This window comes from Rhinolophus sinicus, chromosome 17 (assembly GCF_057876585.1).
Source record: "Rhinolophus sinicus isolate RSI-liver-muscle chromosome 17, RSI-T2T, whole genome shotgun sequence".
Classification (NCBI taxonomy): Eukaryota; Metazoa; Chordata; class Mammalia; order Chiroptera; family Rhinolophidae; genus Rhinolophus; species Rhinolophus sinicus.
In genome coordinates, this window is record NC_142517.1 from 211,907,888 (window position 1) to 211,925,739 (window position 17,852).

The following is a 17,852-nucleotide window of genomic DNA, read 5'->3' on the forward strand; positions in this document are numbered from 1 at the left end:
CTAGATTGAAGGACAATGACTTGGAGCTGATGGGCCCTGGAGATACACACTGTTCCCCAATATTCCCCAATTAACACAAAAAAAAAGACTGAGAGGTGGGCAAATTGTGTGCAAGGTCAACTTAAATTAGTGTAAAGCTGAAATCATGGGATTTTTTCACGTGCATCACATCTACTAAAGACGGTCATTCTAATTCACTCAAAGCATTATGTAACTAAAGTGTCATCTAATGAAGTTTCACACAAACAACTGTGGCAGAAAAAACATGTAAATTACTGAGCATCGTCAAGTGTTTGAAAGTAGACACTTCCTCACTGTGCTGTTCCCTTAAGTGGTTTAACTCTCTCCTCTGAAATCTTTATATTATTATTAATGCGCTAGTGATGCCTTTTAAAAAATTGATAACGCAAGCACACATAAGTCGGTTCTTCTGGGGCACCGAGCATTCTCAGTGGCGCTTCCCAAGGGGAGCACAGTCCCTCGGTTCTCAGGGAGGCAGGGGCTGGAGGGCACGGGGCGTCCTGTCTCTTTTCCAACTCGCTGCCCGGCGTTCACCATGAATTAGAGTTTGCGGATCTGTGTTTGGTTAATTACAGCACCAGCGTCCAGAAAGGGGGCGGGCGTGGGCCAGGCCCTGACAGACACTTCTGTCCAGCTGGTGGGCTCTGCTCCATTCCCAGCAGACGAGGAGTGAGACCCACAACGGAAGAGGACAGCTACACATTCACTTTCCCCCATAAAGGGCTTGCAGCCTAAGTGAAACCTTGCCACTTTGGCAGGAACCTCACCTCTGACTGGGAGGGGCTCTGCGAACCCCTCTACATCCTCGTCAAGGGCTCTGGGGCCCCAAGTGAGATGGCCTTGCCATCTCTCACCCCTGCAGCGTCAGTCAAATGCCCTCCCACAACTTCTGGCTCGTGCTCCTGGCTTTGCCACGGGCACCGACCCCTCCCCAGACAGCTCTGTCTCCGGTCTTAGGATGGGGCTGCGGTGAGCCCCAGCGCCCAGTGCCTCATCACTGGGGTGAAGGAGCAGGGGCGTGACTGCTTTAAAGCACTGCTGTCCAGAATCGACCCAAATCCTCTGGATAAAACAAGATTCTCTACGAAGACAAAGCTGTGTCATGTAGACCATTTCCATTAGGCTGGGCTGGAAGATTCCCACCCGCCGTCCGCGGGCTCCCCCTGCTGCTCAGTCCCTCCCCTCCTGGGGGCAAATCCTCTGGAGGGCACTGCCCTTCCTGCAGCCCTACTACGCTGCCATGGCCACTGTCATGCTCTGAAAAGCACTGCCCACTTACAGCACCAACACTGGACAAGGGCCAAGCTGGGAGCCTGCATATGTCTAAGCACCCGTCCCCTTCTGCTTTGGGACAGAACTGCTGCGAGGAGCCGTCCGCCTGCCGGTCCCCGCAGGACACCATGCATTTTGTTCTCATTCCCACCCCACCCCGACACACAGTCCGGGCCCCTGACCCCCAGGGGCTGGGCTCTGCCCAGAGCTGGCACGGAGGGCCAAGCGCTGGCTGAAAGGTCTCAAGGTGCAGAAGCAGGAGGTGCCGTGTCCCCACACCCAGCAGGGGACACTTTGGCTGGGACAAAGTACAGCACGCTGCCAGAACAGTGGGCTTAACTGCTGTTTATAAGTGAGTTTGAGTTTTAAAAAGTAGGTGCACACACATGTGGTTCACACATGATGAACCGCACGGCAGGCTTACGAGTACCGTTCTCAAAGGATGTTCTAATAACAGCAAATGTGTAAAAGTGGCAAGGCCTTCCCCCGAGTGCAGCATGGCTGGGGGCTCGGGGTGTGGGAGGTGCAGGTGTCGGCCCCCGCCCCGCCCCCGCCCCAGGCCACAGCAGACCTCCCACACTGACCTGTCTTTCTGAGAGGGAAGTCATCTTTGGCGTCGTACATGCCCAGGACCGGGTGGTTGTAGGAGGCCGACACCCCGCTCTGGGGCGGTGAGCTCTGGTCCAGGGAGCTGTGCTGTGTTTTCCTGGAGAGAACAGGCAAAGACACACGGCTTAGTGAGCCCAGGACACGGACCCAACGTGGCATGGCGTGGCTGCTCGGAGCAAGCGCATGCTGGAGCACGCACACGTGTCCCATGGATGGTCCTTCCGTTGACACAGCCCCAGCTCAGCGGTCATTACCCTAGGCAGACCAAGATGCAACCCAAAGCAACATGGAGGGTGTGAGCAGAGACTCGCGAGCACACCTCCATCGCCTGACCCCCGGCGGTGCTCACTGTTCTCTGGTGGCTGCTGCACTGGTCTGTGCCCTGGCCACCAGGGGCACCGCCGGCACAGAGGGGCCTGTCCTGGGGCGGAGGGGCAGAGGCAGACAGGCGGGCTCCAAGTGTAAGGAGCCAAGGGTGCGGCTGGAGGAGACTGTGGCCTGGGGGGTGCCGTGGGACGTGCCGGTGACATCTGGGGTCCTTGAGAGCAGATGCTGCGTGGAGGCTTCCTTTCAGCAGAGAATATCCAGCCTTCACGGGAACAAAATCACCCCCCAGGCATTTCCCGGCCGTGGGGAGGAACAGGCTGGCAGCAACCACCACCTTCGGCCCTGGGAGTTGATCTATGAAACTTCCTTCATGAACAGCCAGGCAGGACTCAATCCTTACACTGGGGAGCGGGAGGCAGGCGGCCTCATGGGGTGGGTGTCGGCAGCCCTGAAGGGGCATCAGCAAACCCCTTTCAGGTGGGACTGCCATCTGAGTCTTGCTGGAAGCGCTGAAGGTGTAATGAATTCTGTGAGTCTTTAAACTGTGTAATCTGCTTAATGACTTGAAACAAATTCGCCAGCTGACTTATTTGGGATTTGTGAGACTATTTATTTTAATACGCAGCACTTTACATCCATGCACCTGGTGTTCTCTGAATTAAGGACGTGAGCTTCTGCTTACAGGTGGATATGGAATATTCCAGAGCAAACTGCTTTAAAGAACATGCTGCTCACGGAGACCGGGCCAGGGGGTGTTCCTGACACGGGGTTGGGGGCACCCGCTGTGCATCGAGTATCCCAAAACCAGCCCACCAGGCTGCGCCCCCACCACCTCAGGGATGCAACTCCATCAGAACAGACTCGTTCTGAGGAAGGCCACAGCCAGGGCTGGGGGCTCGGGGAGGGGACAGGCATCCCCACATCATGGAGCACCCCTCCCTCAGGCAGAACGCCCTCCTGTTAACCTGTAGTGCTACTCGGGCAGCCGTGGGCCTCACCCAGGGGCCGTTCTTTCACCATCTCATTAAAGGTCTGAGGCAACACTCTCTCTCCCAAATCACGTCTTCAGATTGTCTCCTACAGAGACGTGGCCTTGGCCAGTTTCAAAGCTCTCCTTCAACTCCCAGTTATAGTCTGGGGAAAAAGTCATGTCCTCCTTCACAAGAAAAATGGAAAGACCTATGCGTGTATTATGTGACTTAAAAGTCTAAATGATTACTAAATGTTATCACAGATAATAACTATGTTATAATATTTTAGTGGTAGCTTGTTTATAACTAAATGAAAGTTGGAAAAGCTGCAGTTGTTTATATCACAGATTTTCTCTTTGTTTTGCTCTCTTGACATGCTGTTAGCACAGGCGGACGTCGCAGGTATAGTGGCTTTGGATGCAGGCTACGCAGTAATGCGAGTCGTCACCTTTTTGTTGACGGAGGGTCTCACCTTCAGTTTGTGAAGCATGTGGCATCTGTGAAACGCAGTGAAATGAGGTCCGCCTGCATTGAAACCCTCAGGACTGAAAATGGGCTGGAGCAGGAGGCACCTGCAGGGAACCGGGCCTGCGTTCTGTCCTGAGGGCATCTGCTCTCCGCATCATCCCAGGAAGGGAATTCTGGGGCCAGGAACAGAAGGCTGGACTGGCCCAGCCTGTACCATCACAGTGAGTCCGGAGACTTCGGACGAGTGACTCATGTCCCACACAGCCTGGCTTCCAAACTGCGGAAAAGCAGCTCATCACAGGCGCCTCTGGGGGCGGAGGGAAGGGCCTGCGGGGAAACCTGGCGTGCTTTGTGGTGGGACCGGCGTCTGCTCACACCACCCCTGGGCCCGCTCGGTGCCCAGGGATCCAGGATCTGGAAGGTGAGCAAAAGTCAAGCCCTGTGCTGTCGGCAGGCGCACTCACACACTCACGTGCACACAGCCCACACTCAGCCCCACACTCACACGCACCTCACACATCCTTACCCAGCAGAAGCCCCAGATTACTAGCCTGGGCAGAAGCCGGCCCGCAGGCCCTCTGCCAGGAGCTTGGCGCACTGAAGGGGATGCTTCACCTGACAGACAAGCCCCACTGATGATGGAAAAGCCAATACTGCTGTTTCCTCTCCAAACATTACTTCGGTTGTAACAGAAAATAAAGCTACACACAAATGTAGCCACTTAAATTCTATCAACAATCGGCCTTTTCCATCCACCTCGTCAGATTTATGGGAGCAATTTAAAATAGATAAAACTCTGAATCACTTAACACCAGCAAGTTCAAGAGAAACATAATGTGAGTTACACGTACAATTTCACATTTTCTAGCAGCCAGATTCAAACGAGTACAGGGGAAGTATGATGTTAACTTCTGTATTCTCTTTTAACCCGTAGTTCCAAACTATCATTTCAGCATGCCATTAACCTAAAAATTAATGACGAGATGTCTCACGTTCTTTTTCCACATGGAGGTGCTGCAATTGGTGTGTCTGACGCTGACAGCACGTCTCAGTGGAACAGCCACACTTTAACACTCAGGAGCCACGTGAGCTGGTGGCAGCCATGGTGGACAGCACAGTCTCACACAGTGAGTTGAAAGTCGGAAGTTCTGACCCACATGTGCACCAGGGAGCCACCACTCCAATAACGACACAGAACAGTGTCATCTCCATAGAGAGATCCATTTGCTCTTTTGCAGTGACCCCCCACCCCCAGCCCAGCCACCAGTCGGCTGTCTGTCCCCAGTTTGGGGACACTGTGTTGACTCTGGAACTGCAGACGCTGCATCTGCCTGAGGCCACTCTAGCAGCTGTGGTGTCCGCGGTCCCCTGTGTCCTGGTCACACTGTCCACCCACCTGTGGCTTGTGTTTGTTTACCGTACTTTTCAAAGAGCAGAAGCTTTCAGTTCTGATAGTTTCGGTTTAGCGTTGACAGGTCTGCTGTCCTGGGAGCCTCTGCCCCGGGGCAGGACAAGTTCCTCCTGTGATTCCCTCCAGAAGCTTTACCACTGTAGCTTTCGTGTTGAGGGTCACGGTATGTGCACTAATCGCGGGTGGTGAGGCTACGGTCAAGGTCTGGTTTTTCCCCATGAAGACCCGGTTTTCCGACCACATTTTCTTCCGTCACACAGCCAACTGATGCAATGGTTCACTCCGTGGCATTTGGATCAGGGTGACAAACAAAGACAGCTGCCAGCTCAACCCAAACAAGCGAGACCCCAGCTGTCGTCCCCACCGCAGCCCGCGTAACGGCCGTCCCTCGGGGAGGGACACACCGGATCCATCCGTGTTGGACACCTCAGGGCCGCCCTGCTCACCGGGGCCTTACCTGTCCCTCCTGGGTCCCAGGCCAGCCCCTCTCTTCAGGTCTGTATGCCCTGCTCCCGGATGCTCCTTGCTGCCCACCCTCCTTTGCAGTCCTGCCACTTCCAAACCCTCAGCAAGTGGCCTCTTTCTGCCAGAGGCCACCTCTTCCCTGCAGATGACATGCTTTCCCATCCTGTAGGCCTGGCCCTCGCCTCACGTAGCACCCCATCATCACAGCCCCACTCCTGCCAGCCTGGTCTCCCAGCCCCACCGGTGCACGCCCACGGGGAGCCTGGCACGGCCACCCCACCTTCCTCCTGGCTCTGTGGCTCCATCTAAGAACCGGAACGTGGTGAAGCTGTGGCTCTGCTTCCCCAGAGCTGTTCCTCTTCGGGAAGAGCTGCCGGGGACAGTCACCTGCTGGCCACATCCTCTAATGTTCCCCCCCAGTTGTCCCAGCCTCCCTCCCGCGGGCAGGTCTACAGCACTGCCCCCCCGACTGCCCTGACAGATCCGAAGCCCCGCCCTGCCCACCCCGCGGACACCACCGCATCACAGCCGCTGCCCACTGCTGCCCTTCACTGCATCTGCCCGGCAACCCATCCCCGGCACAATGGAGCTTTCCTGCAACCAAACCAGCGGTGACAGTTGCTAGTGGAATGGTGCCACCGGAACAGGGATCTCTGCGTGCCATGCCCCCTGCACTTCTCACGAATTTTTCTTTCCCGTCTGTGGGGGCAGAGCCCCAAAAAGCAGTTTCCAGGCTCTCGGCCTCACATAGAAAGGTGTTGGCTCAGGTAGTAAATGGCCAACTGTGATTGCATGGCCATCAGCTGTGGCTAGTTGGCCGTCAGCTGTAACCAGTGAGCCATTGGCCACAATATAACTGCTGTGGCTACGAGGAGGGAGAGAAGGGAGAGAAAGAGAGAAGAAGGATGGGGCTAGCAAGAAGATGGCGGCTGGGCTGGCAAGCGTGGATGGCGGTTTGAAGACAGTGTGGATCCAGCCTCCAGTGAGAGTATAGTGCCGCCAGAGAGAATAAAGTGGTATGACTCCCCTACCTATGGCTCCGTGGGTGTTCCTTTTTGGCCTCACCATATCCTGCGTTCTTGTATGGGGAGCGGGAGCAGAGACCCCGCAGGCCGTCCCGCACGACAAATGGCGCAGCGAGCAGGGTCTCCCGCATGACACATGGCGTAGTCGGCAGGATACGGTGCCGGCCAAAGCTCTCCAAAGGACGGTGGAGCAGTTTGTGTGCATGAACACTCAGTCTCAGGAAGACCAGGAGGAGCAGCTGCCGGAGAGCTGGACCCCCGTGGAGGGGTGGGAGGACGTGGACGGTTCTCCCACCAGCACAGGAAAAGCCATGCAGCTGCTGGAGAGATGGAGCCCCGTGGAGAGGTGGAAAGATGTGGACGGTTCCCCAACCAGCACAGGCCGGAGAAAGCGAAGGTCGTTGCAGCCCTGTGGGCCGGGGAAGTTCCTGCTCAGGCAGCCCGGATGCAGGACTTATAGTCCCAGGAGGTAACGCTTGCTGAGTCCTCCGTGGGAGATGAGGGTGAGGTCAAGGTCATCCCTCACCCCCAGGACAGCCCTGGTGAATGACTATGGACTATGGGGAATTGCCTTCCATCCCTAATTTAATGGACTGCTTGACTGTTTGTTTGGGAAGTGTTGTTAGTGGAACTGGGGGATATTTGCTTTTGTCTCTTGACTGGCCGCCATTGAGAATATGTAAGCACCTTGATTGTGAGTCGCTGTTGTTCCAGCAGGGTACCCTGAGAGGCACAGAGAGAGTGGCAGTGCCCTGAGAGCCCTGGCTGTGTCCAGGAAGTTTGGCTGAGCCCTGAAGATACCCTGGCTGTGCCCAGGAAGTCGGGCTGTTCCCAGAGAGAGTAGTAGAGCCCTGAAGGTACCCTGGCTGTGCCCAGGAAGTCGGGCTGTTCCCAGAGAGAGTAGTAGAGCCCTGAAGGTACCCTGGCTGTGCCCAGGAAGTCGGGCTGTTCCCAGAGAGAGTGGCAGTGCCCTGAGAGCCCTGGCTGTGTCCAGGAAGTGTGGCTGTGCCCACAGAGAGTGGTGGTGCCCTGAGAAGCCCTGGCTGTGTCCAGGAAGTGTGGCTGTTCCCAGAGAAAGTGACAGTGCCCTGAGAAATCCTAGCTGTGCCCGGGGAAACTAGTGGTACCCTAAGAAGTCCAGGAAGTCTGGCTGTGCCCAGGAGTACTGGTGGTGCCCTGAGAAATCCTAGCTATGCCCGGGGAAGACAGGTGGTACCCTAAGAAGTCCAGGAAGTCTGGCTGTGCCCAGGAGTACTGGTGGTGCCCTGAGAAACCCTGGCTGTGTCCGGGAAGACAGGTGGTACCCTAAGAAGTCCAGGAAGTCTGGCCGTGCCCAGAAGTACTGGTGGTGCCCTGAGAAACCCTGGCTGTGCCCAGAGAGCCTGGCTGTGTCCAGAATATTGCATTCACCCCCAGGCTCCTCGCACAGGTCCCCTCGCGGAAGACGCTTGTCGCGTAGATTGTGAGGCGAGAGCCTGTAGGGGTGGAGTGTGGGGGCAGAGCCCCAAAAAGCAGTTTCCAGGCTCTCGGCCTCACATAGAAAGGTGTTGGCTCAGGTAGTAAATGGCCAACTGTGATTGCATGGCCATCAGCTGTGGCTAGTTGGCCGTCAGCTGTAACCAGTGAGCCATTGGCCACAATATAACTGCTGTGGCTACGAGGAGGGAGAGAAGGGAGAGAAAGAGAGAAGAAGGATGGGGCTAGCAAGAAGATGGCGGCTGGGCTGGCAAGCGTGGATGGCGGTTTGAAGACAGTGTGGATCCAGCCTCCAGTGAGAGTATAGTGCCGCCAGAGAGAATAAAGTGGTATGACTCCCCTACCTATGGCTCCGTGGGTGTTCCTTTTTGGCCTCACCATATCCTGCGTTCTTGTATGGGGAGCGGGAGCAGAGACCCCGCAGGCCGTCCCGCACGACAAATGGCGCAGCGAGCAGGGTCTCCTGCATGACACCGTCTCAAGTGGCTCTGGGCTCAGGGCCTCGACTGTGGTTTTGCATGGACCCCGTGACCTTCCCTCGTGTAGGAGCGAGTCACAGCTGCACTGCACAAACCACCAGCAGGCTACAGTGTGAGCGCAGCTGAGTGTCCCTGCAGTGACAGTGTCACAGCAGCTGCAGTGGGCTCAAGGGAGCACACGGTGCCTTTTAGGTGGTCTTGCGACAACTGCTGCCGTTTACTGGAATAAATGGGTCATTTCAATGGGAGTTGCTGGTATTTTCGTCCTTTGGGGCTTGAGAACAGCTACGTTTCTTCCCGATGAAATGAACCACAATTGCATTACGATTTATGAAAACTACTCTGTGGGGTTTCTTCCACAGATGAGATCACCCCTTACGGCAGCACAAACCGTACTGAAGGCAGCAATCTGTGACGCCCCCATGGTCATGGTCTAAAGCCACCTGCGCGCGCCTCTCCATTCCAAACCCAGACTGTCCGTGGCTGTTCCCCTGCACTGACTCAGCACGACCAGCCTCTTCTGGGGTCCCTGCCAGTGACGCACACTCTGAGGGGGCTTGTAGCATAAAATAATACAACCCACACAGGCGCTTACTGACCTAAGAACCAATAAAACATTGGAAAGAAATTCAGAAGGTCCATATGGACAAGCAGAGGTCCCGTGTCAGCGGCTCCTTCGGTGGCCTAACAAAAACGTGCGACACTCAGAGAAATGGGCAGGACCAGCCCCGGAGCGTCACTCAGGTCACTCAGCTGGGCCCACACCCCTGGGCGACCGCCATGTGTACTGACCACCGGACCGCTTTGGTCACACCGTGTTCGCTGCGGTGCTCTGGGGCTTTCTGACTCCCCACCTGCCGCCCTGCTCCAGGGTGAAGAAGTGGGAGCCACGAGAGCCGCGGACAGGACGCGAGGCCCCCCCCCACTTACCCGTACCAGTAGCGGGGGTCGCTGGAGAGGCAGTGGTTCAGGCCCCGGTGCGCCAGCGCCTTCTTTTTGTTCAGCACAAACTCCTGCAGCTTCATCTTCACCTCCGTGCTGGCCACGGCACCTGGCGCGGGACAAAGCACAGGGGTGACCGGACGCCCCGCCCAGGGGAGCAGCTCTGGGCCGGGACAGGAGGGCTCCCATGCAGGAGGCTGCTGACGCCATGAACGCTGCTCGGAGAAAGGACAAGGCCCGGAGACGTCTCAGTGAGAGCTCTTCTTCCCCAAAGAGCTTTCCGTAATTGCACGGCCTCTTTATCTCCTAGTACCTGGCACCTTTCAGGGAACTGGCCAAACTGCCTGAGGAAGACAAGGATGAATGACCTGCATGGCCAGTCAGAGGACACGGCCGTCAGGGCCTCCCCTCCTCAGGTCCCAGAAGGAGCAGATGATGGAAAGTGGGACAAGAAGCAGAGTTCTCACTGAGCAGGATAAGGATGGGACTCAACATTTTCCAGCGAATGAATATTAGGTGTTACTAGCAGCAGCCTTACCACCTTCTCAAGACACACACACTCCCGTGGATCTGCCTTCCCTTTCGGGGAGGATGGTTTGCACCTGGGAACAGAGCGCGCCTCACAGACCTCACATCTAGGAAACCTCTGACTCTCCCTGCACCAGCCGCAGCCCAGGCTTGCGTCACAGGCTCCTGAACTCCGAGGAGGGCAGAGAACTAACACCCAGTCCCAGCAGGGGCCCCAAGGTCAATCCCAGTGCCAGGCAGGCACAGCCTCAAGTGTCCAGGGGGAGATGCCGACCCCGAGGAGATGGTGGCCACGCTGTGCTACGTGAGGCCCCCGCGCGCTGGGGCAGCAGCCTGCACTGCTAGCAGGATCCCCACAGGACAAGGGGCCACTGTAGGCAGGCGTGGCTCCGTGACCTGCTCATGGGCGGGAGAAGCTCCTTACCAGGCCGCCATGGGTCAAAGGAACACAAACCAGATTCCTCATCTTTAAAATGATCTGGAAGGTTCCTTCCCCATCTAAATGAATGAAACAAATGGGGCAGCACCTCCCTGACACGTCAGAACAAGTCCACTTTACAAGAAATGGCAAATGGTGAAATGGTCACAAAAGTGGACCCTGCGTGGCCCTCCTCTGGCCACCTCTGGGTGAGGGCTGAGTTTCCGGTCTCTCTTCACAGGGGGAGGTGGGCATGACCGGACAGCATGTTCTCACAACAATCCACAAACCTGGTCCGCAGCACCAGGAACGCCAGGCCCCAAGGTGCGACTCGGTGCAAAAGGGAACCGTCCTGTACTTTATGAGAGAATTCCCGAGGGAAGCTGCCGGTCTGAGCTTCGCCCTTCTAGGGGCACACGCGTCTCTATACATTTCTCTAGGTCTGGAATCAATAAAGCATCTTCAATAAACAAATGCCAACGTCTCTAATTTGTGCATGAAACATTAATGCACGTTGATTACTATTCATTGCTCTGACAGGGCTTTAGAGACCGTACTATGTGCCAGAGCTCATCTGGGTGACAGGGATAAAGGTAAATAAGAGACAAAGTCCCTTTTACAGGGAGGCAGCTGCTGAGAGGTGGGGCATGTAACGAACAGGCAGGTAAGTAAAAGTTACACAGCGGAGGAAGACACGAAGAACAGCAAATAATGGTGGTTTGTGGGGGTGGGACCTGAGTGGGTGAGGACAGGGCGGATGGGAGGGAGGACCTGAGAGGGTGGGGAGGACCTGAGTGGGTGGGAGGACCTGAGAGGGTGGGAGGACCTGAGTGGGTAGGGAGGACCTGAGAGGGTGGGGAGGACCTGAGTGGGTGGGGAGGACCTGAGAGGGTGGGAGGACCTGAGTGGGTGGGAGGACCTGAGAGGGTGGGGAGGACCTGAGAGGGTGGGGAGGACCTGAGTGGGTGGGAGGACCTGAGAGGGTGGGGAGGACCTGAGAGGGTGGGGAGGACCTGAGAGGGTGGGGAGGACCTGAGTGGGTGGGAGGACCTGAGAGGGTGGGGAGGACCTGAGAGGGTGGGGAGGACCTGAGTGGGAGGGAGGACCTGAGAGGGTGGGGAGGACCTGAGAGGGTGGGAACCTGAGAGGGTGGGAGGACCTGAGAGGGTGGGGAGGACCTGAGAGGGTGGGGAGGACCTGAGTGGGAGGGAGGACCTGAGAGGGTGGGGAGGACCTGAGAGGGTGGGAACCTGAGAGGGTGGGAGGGAGGACCTGAGAGGGTGGGAGGGAGGACCTGAGAGGGTGGGGAGGACCTGAGAGGGTGGGGAGGACCTGAGAGGGAGGGGAGGACCTGAGAGGGTGGGAGGACCTGAGAGGGTGGGAGGGAGGACCTGAGAGGGTGGGAGGGAGGACCTGAGTGGGAGGGAGGACCTGAGTGGGAGGGAGGACCTGAGAGGGTGGGAGGACCTGAGAGGGTGGGGAGGACCTGAGAGGGTGGGAGGACCTGAGAGGGAGGGAGGACCTGAGAGGGTGGGAGGACCTGAGAGGGTGGGAGGACCTGAGAGGGTGGGGAGGACCTGAGTGGGTGGGGAGGACCTGAGAGGGTGGGGAGGACCTGAGTGGGAGGGAGGACCTGAGAGGGTGGGAGGACCTGAGAGGGTGGGAGGACCTGAGATGGTGGGAGGACCTGAGAGGGTGGGGAGGACCTGAGTGGGTGGGAGGACCTGAGAGGGTGGGAGGACCTGAGGGTGGGGAGGACCTGAGTGGGTGGGGAGGACCTGAGAGGGTGGGGAGGACCTGAGTGGGTGGGGAGGACCTGAGAGGGTGGGAGGACCTGAGTGGGTGGGAGGACCTGAGAGGGTGGGGAGGACCTGAGAGGGTGGGGAGGACCTGAGTGGGTGGGGAGGACCTGAGAGGGTGGGGAGGACCTGAGAGGGTGGGGAGGACCTGAGAGGGTGGGGAGGACCTGAGTGGGTGGGAGGACCTGAGAGGGTGGGGAGGACCTGAGTGGGTGGGGAGGACCTGAGTGGGTGGGGAGGACCTGAGAGGGGGGGAGGACCTGAGAGGGTGGGGAGGACCTGAGAGGGTGGGAGGACCTGAGAGGGTGGGGAGGACCTGAGAGGGTGGGGAGGACCTGAGAGGGTGGGGAGGACCTGAGTGGGAGGGAGGACCTGAGAGGGTGGGGAGGACCTGAGAGGGTGGGAACCTGAGAGGGTGGGAGGACCTGAGAGGGTGGGGAGGACCTGAGTGGGAGGGAGGACCTGAGAGTGTGGGGAGGACCTGAGAGGGTGGGAACCTGAGAGGGTGGGAGGACCTGAGAGGGTGGGGAGGACCTGAGAGGGTGGGGAGGACCTGAGAGGGTGGGAGGACCTGAGAGGGAGGGAGGACCTGAGAGGGAGGGAGGACCTGAGAGGGTGGGAGGACCTGAGAGGGTGGGAGGGAGGACCTGAGAGGGTGGGAGGGAGGACCTGAGAGGGTGGGAGGGAGGACCTGAGAGGGTGGGAACCTGAGAGGGTGGGAGGACCTGAGAGGGTGGGGAGGACCTGAGTGGGAGGGAGGACCTGAGAGGGTGGGGAGGACCTGAGAGGGTGGGGAGGACCTGAGAGGGTGGGAACCTGAGAGGGTGGGAGGACCTGAGAGGGTGGGGAGGACCTGAGTGGGAGGGAGGACCTGAGAGGGTGGGGAGGACCTGAGAGGGTGGGGAGGACCTGAGAGGGTGGGAACCTGAGAGGGTGGGAGGACCTGAGAGGGTGGGGAGGACCTGAGAGGGTGGGAGGACCTGAGAGGGTGGGAGGGAGGACCTGAGAGGGTGGGAGGGAGGACCTGAGAGGGTGGGGAGGACCTGAGAGGGTGGGGAGGACCTGAGATGGTGGGAACCTGAGAGGGTGGGAGGACCTGAGAGGGTGGGGAGGACCTGAGTGGGAGGGAGGACCTGAGAGGGTGGGAACCTGAGAGGGTGGGAGGACCTGAGAGGGTGGGGAGGACCTGAGAGGGTGGGGAGGACCTGAGTGGGAGGGAGGACCTGAGTGGGAGGGAGGACCTGAGAGGGTGGGGAGGACCTGAGAGGGTGGGGAGGACCTGAGTGGGTGGGAGGACCTGAGTTGGTGAGGACAGGGCGGATGGGAGGGAGGACCTGAGAGGGAGGGAGGACCTGAGAGGGTGGGGAGGACCTGAGTGGGTGGGAGGACCTGAGTGGGTGAGGACAGGGCGGATGGGAGGGAGGACCTGAGAGGGTGGGGAGGACCTGAGAGGGTGGGAGGACCTGAGTGGGTGGGGAGGACCTGAGAGGGTGGGAGGACCTGAGAGGGTGGGAGGACCTGAGAGGGTGGGGAGGACCTGAGAGGGTGGGAGGACCTGAGAGGGTGGAGAGGACCTGAGTGGGTGGGGAGGACCTGAGAGGGTGGGAGGACCTGAGAGGGAGGGAGGACCTGAGAGGGTGGGGAGGACCTGAGTGGGTGGGAGGACCTGAGTGGGTGAGGACAGGGCGGATGGGAGGGAGGACCTGAGAGGGTGGGGAGGACCTGAGAGGGTGGGGAGGACCTGAGAGGGTGGGGAGGACCTGAGAGGGAGGGAGGACCTGAGAGGGTGGGAGGACCTGAGAGGGTGGGAGGACCTGAGTGGGTGGGAGGACCTGAGTGGGTGGGAGGACCTGAGTGGGTGGGGAGGACCTGAGAGAGTGGGAGGACCTGAGAGGGTGGGAGGACCTGAGTGGGTGGGAGGACCTGAGTGGGTGGGGAGGACCTGAGTGGGTGGGAGGACCTGAGTGGGTGGGAGGACCTGAGTGGGTGGGGAGGACCTGAGAGGGAGGGAGGACCTGAGAGGGTGGGAGGGAGGACCTGAGAGGGTGGGAGGACCTGAGAGGGTGGGGAGGACCTGAGTGGGTGGGGAGGACCTGAGAGGGTGGGGAGGACCTGAGAGGGTGGGAGGACCTGAGAGGGTGGGGAGGACCTGAGAGGGTGGAAGGGAGGACCTGAGAGGGTGGGAGGGAGGACCTGAGAGGGTGGGAGGACCTGAGAGGGTGGGGAGGACCTGAGTGGTGGGGAGGACCTGAGAGGGTGGGGAGGACCTGAGTGGGTGGGAGGGAGGACCTGAGAGGGTGGAAGGACCTGAGAGGGTGGGGAGGACCTGAGTGGGTGGGGAGGACCTGAGAGGGTGGGAGGACCTGAGTGGGTGGGAGGACCTGAGTGGGTGGGAGGGAGGACCTGAGAGGGTGGGAGGGAGGACCTGAGAGGGTGGGAGGACCTGAGAGGGTGGGGAGGACCTGAGTGGGTGGGGAGGACCTGAGAGGGTGGGAGGACCTGAGAGGGTGGGAGGACCTGAGTGGGTGGGAGGACCTGAGTGGGTGGGAGGACCTGAGTGGGTGGGGAGGACCTGAGAGAGTGGGAGGACCTGAGTGGGAGGGAGGACCTGAGAGGGTGGGGAGGACCTGAGAGGGTGGGAACCTGAGAGGGTGGGAGGGAGGACCTGAGAGGGTGGGAGGGAGGACCTGAGAGGGTGGGGAGGACCTGAGAGGGTGGGGAGGACCTGAGAGGGAGGGGAGGACCTGAGAGGGTGGGAGGACCTGAGAGGGTGGGAGGGAGGACCTGAGAGGGTGGGAGGGAGGACCTGAGAGGGTGGGGAGGACCTGAGTGGGAGGGAGGACCTGAGTGGGAGGGAGGACCTGAGAGGGTGGGAGGACCTGAGAGGGTGGGGAGGACCTGAGAGGGTGGGAGGACCTGAGAGGGAGGGAGGACCTGAGAGGGTGGGAGGACCTGAGAGGGTGGGAGGACCTGAGAGGGTGGGGAGGACCTGAGTGGGTGGGGAGGACCTGAGAGGGTGGGGAGGACCTGAGTGGGAGGGAGGACCTGAGAGGGTGGGAGGACCTGAGAGGGTGGGAGGACCTGAGAGGGTGGGAGGACCTGAGATGGTGGGAGGACCTGAGAGGGTGGGGAGGACCTGAGTGGGTGGGAGGACCTGAGAGGGTGGGAGGACCTGAGGGTGGGGAGGACCTGAGTGGGTGGGGAGGACCTGAGAGGGTGGGGAGGACCTGAGTGGGTGGGGAGGACCTGAGAGGGTGGGGAGGACCTGAGAGGGTGGGGAGGACCTGAGAGGGTGGGGAGGACCTGAGTGGGTGGGGAGGACCTGAGAGGGGGGGAGGACCTGAGAGGGTGGGGAGGACCTGAGTGGGTGGGGAGGACCTGAGAGGGGGGGAGGACCTGAGAGGGTGGGGAGGACCTGAGAGGGTGGGAGGACCTGAGAGGGTGGGGAGGACCTGAGAGGGTGGGGAGGACCTGAGAGGGTGGGGAGGACCTGAGTGGGAGGGAGGACCTGAGAGGGTGGGGAGGACCTGAGAGGGTGGGAACCTGAGAGGGTGGGAGGACCTGAGAGGGTGGGGAGGACCTGAGTGGGAGGGAGGACCTGAGAGTGTGGGGAGGACCTGAGAGGGTGGGAACCTGAGAGGGTGGGAGGACCTGAGAGGGTGGGGAGGACCTGAGAGGGTGGGGAGGACCTGAGAGGGTGGGAGGACCTGAGAGGGAGGGAGGACCTGAGAGGGAGGGAGGACCTGAGAGGGTGGGAGGACCTGAGAGGGTGGGAGGGAGGACCTGAGAGGGTGGGAGGGAGGACCTGAGAGGGTGGGAGGGAGGACCTGAGAGGGTGGGAGGGAGGACCTGAGAGGGTGGGAACCTGAGAGGGTGGGAGGACCTGAGAGGGTGGGGAGGACCTGAGTGGGAGGGAGGACCTGAGAGGGTGGGGAGGACCTGAGAGGGAGGGAGGACCTGAGAGGGTGGGGAGGACCTGAGAGGGTGGGGAGGACCTGAGAGGGTGGGGAGGACCTGAGAGGGTGGGGAGGACCTGAGTGGGTGGGAGGACCTGAGAGGGTGGGGAGGACCTGAGTGGGTGGGGAGGACCTGAGTGGGTGGGGAGGACCTGAGAGGGGGGGAGGACCTGAGAGGGTGGGGAGGACCTGAGAGGGTGGGAGGACCTGAGAGGGTGGGGAGGACCTGAGAGGGTGGGGAGGACCTGAGAGGGTGGGGAGGACCTGAGTGGGAGGGAGGACCTGAGAGGGTGGGGAGGACCTGAGAGGGTGGGAACCTGAGAGGGTGGGAGGACCTGAGAGGGTGGGGAGGACCTGAGTGGGAGGGAGGACCTGAGAGTGTGGGGAGGACCTGAGAGGGTGGGAACCTGAGAGGGTGGGAGGACCTGAGAGGGTGGGGAGGACCTGAGAGGGTGGGGAGGACCTGAGAGGGTGGGAGGACCTGAGAGGGAGGGAGGACCTGAGAGGGAGGGAGGACCTGAGAGGGTGGGAGGACCTGAGAGGGTGGGAGGGAGGACCTGAGAGGGTGGGAGGGAGGACCTGAGAGGGTGGGAGGGAGGACCTGAGAGGGTGGGAACCTGAGAGGGTGGGAGGACCTGAGAGGGTGGGGAGGACCTGAGTGGGAGGGAGGACCTGAGAGGGTGGGGAGGACCTGAGAGGGTGGGGAGGACCTGAGAGGGTGGGAACCTGAGAGGGTGGGAGGACCTGAGAGGGTGGGGAGGACCTGAGTGGGAGGGAGGACCTGAGAGGGTGGGGAGGACCTGAGAGGGTGGGGAGGACCTGAGAGGGTGGGAACCTGAGAGGGTGGGAGGACCTGAGAGGGTGGGGAGGACCTGAGAGGGTGGGAGGACCTGAGAGGGTGGGAGGGAGGACCTGAGAGGGTGGGAGGGAGGACCTGAGAGGGTGGGGAGGACCTGAGAGGGTGGGGAGGACCTGAGATGGTGGGAACCTGAGAGGGTGGGAGGACCTGAGAGGGTGGGGAGGACCTGAGTGGGAGGGAGGACCTGAGAGGGTGGGAACCTGAGAGGGTGGGAGGACCTGAGAGGGTGGGGAGGACCTGAGAGGGTGGGGAGGACCTGAGTGGGAGGGAGGACCTGAGTGGGAGGGAGGACCTGAGAGGGTGGGGAGGACCTGAGAGGGTGGGGAGGACCTGAGTGGGTGGGAGGACCTGAGTTGGTGAGGACAGGGCGGATGGGAGGGAGGACCTGAGAGGGAGGGAGGACCTGAGAGGGTGGGGAGGACCTGAGTGGGTGGGAGGACCTGAGTGGGTGAGGACAGGGCGGATGGGAGGGAGGACCTGAGAGGGTGGGGAGGACCTGAGAGGGTGGGAGGACCTGAGTGGGTGGGGAGGACCTGAGAGGGTGGGAGGACCTGAGAGGGTGGGAGGACCTGAGAGGGTGGGGAGGACCTGAGAGGGTGGGAGGACCTGAGAGGGTGGAGAGGACCTGAGTGGGTGGGGAGGACCTGAGAGGGTGGGAGGACCTGAGAGGGAGGGAGGACCTGAGAGGGTGGGGAGGACCTGAGTGGGTGGGAGGACCTGAGTGGGTGAGGACAGGGCGGATGGGAGGGAGGACCTGAGAGGGTGGGGAGGACCTGAGAGGGTGGGGAGGACCTGAGAGGGTGGGGAGGACCTGAGAGGGAGGGAG

The 17,852-nt window shown here is 60.3% G+C and overlaps 1 protein-coding gene across 6 annotated transcripts in view; it reads right to left on the minus strand.

Moving 5' to 3' along the window:
- Positions 1–17,852, minus strand: part of HDAC4 (histone deacetylase 4) — a 295,261-nt gene that overhangs the window by 78,033 nt on the left and 199,376 nt on the right. For 5 of the 6 annotated variants that reach the window (XM_074316018.2, XM_074316014.2, XM_074316007.2 and 2 more), the window contains 2 exons: positions 9,455–9,575; positions 1,878–1,999 (listed from right to left, as the gene is read on the minus strand). In XM_074316018.2, the coding sequence (XP_074172119.2) occupies positions 1,878–1,999; positions 9,455–9,575 (243 nt within the window). The remainder of the gene's footprint in view (positions 1–1,877; positions 2,000–9,454; positions 9,576–17,852) is intronic. The other variant, XM_074316010.2, reaches the window with a different exon arrangement.